Source organism: Egretta garzetta, unplaced genomic scaffold, assembly GCF_000687185.1.
Source record: "Egretta garzetta isolate BGI_Z169 unplaced genomic scaffold, ASM68718v1 scaffold297, whole genome shotgun sequence".
Lineage (NCBI taxonomy): Eukaryota > Metazoa > Chordata > Aves > Pelecaniformes > Ardeidae > Egretta > Egretta garzetta.
In genome coordinates this window covers 5236929-5238030 of record NW_009260410.1, presented here as the reverse complement: position 1 = coordinate 5238030, position 1102 = coordinate 5236929, and the positions used below count along the sequence as shown (strand labels likewise).

The 1102-nt window shown below is 37.4% G+C and overlaps 1 protein-coding gene across 1 annotated transcript in view; it reads right to left on the bottom strand.

Annotated features, from left to right (window-relative positions):
* Positions 1-978: 978 nt before the first annotated feature.
* The window catches only part of MSTN (myostatin), a 5635-nt gene continuing 5511 nt past the window's right edge, over positions 979-1102 (bottom strand). Inside the window, 1 exon segment of the mRNA XM_009643599.2 lies at positions 979-1102. This exon segment is cut by the window's right edge and continues 15 nt beyond it. Coding sequence (XP_009641894.1) covers positions 979-1102 — 124 coding nt within the window.

Here is a 1102-nt window from a genome sequence, read left to right as displayed (position 1 = left end):
ACAAGTCAGTTATATCAAAGTGGTTTTTTAAACAAATCTGTAGCAACCAACTATTTGCATTGGTTTATCATAGTGCAAATGGTAATGTTGCAAAGGCAGGTTGTAATGTGGGATTACAATTTGAACGTTAGACTTCTCCGCTGCCTTTTGTTTTACTACGTCTAGAAAACTATTCCCTTTCGTTTAAAAAATACCTATTTCTTGCGAATGTTGAATAGTGTACCTGAGGATAGGGCAAATTTGTTATTATTCTAAATTCTTTCACTTAGATAACTATCTCTCTATTTACTCAGCCTGCTTACGTAGCACCATTGCCATTGATTACTAACATACTAATGAGAAAAAGGAATGGAAACACGCTAAACACACTATGCCATCCCTAATTTCAGTACTTGTCCATTTATGTGGAATTTCATCTGATACATTTCACAATTCTGCACTAAATATGTTCAAGTGTTTAAGGATGATTCTCATGGTATTGTGTAGTGGTGTATATGTTACCAGTATATATTTTCCTGTAAATACAATATTAAGTGAAGCTGTGAAGAAATGGACTTAAAAGCCTGCTCCTTCTGTCCTCAGATGAGAAGGAGCTTGCTTTTGATTACCAACATGTATTTAAACCTGCGTATAAATTTGCGTCTGAATGACTGAATATTGATTCCCTCGCAATGTAAGAACTTCATGTATTAAATCCCATGATTTTGATTGTAGCTTTTCTTTTTTCACTGGCTCAATGCCAGCTGTTAGGTAACTGCATCATCCTTTAGTTCACGTTCTGTAGCTGGTGCTGCACTAAATCTGTATGATGGCCTATCATACAGCATATAGGATGTCGGCAATGCCTAGCGTACGTAACTTCACAGTTTCAAAGACTTGGTGAGGGGGTATAGCTTTTTTTTTTTTGCTTTTTTTTTTTTTTTTTTTTTTTTGGTAGCTTCCACAATTTACGAAGCGGTGGTGGATCTCACGACGATCTCATGAGCACCCGCAGCGATCTACAACCATGGCTGGTATCTTGCCGTATATTATTTGTTCTTTCCCATTGAAGTACAGCATGTTTATGGGGGACATCTTAGTGGGCGTGCAGCAAGGGCCTGCT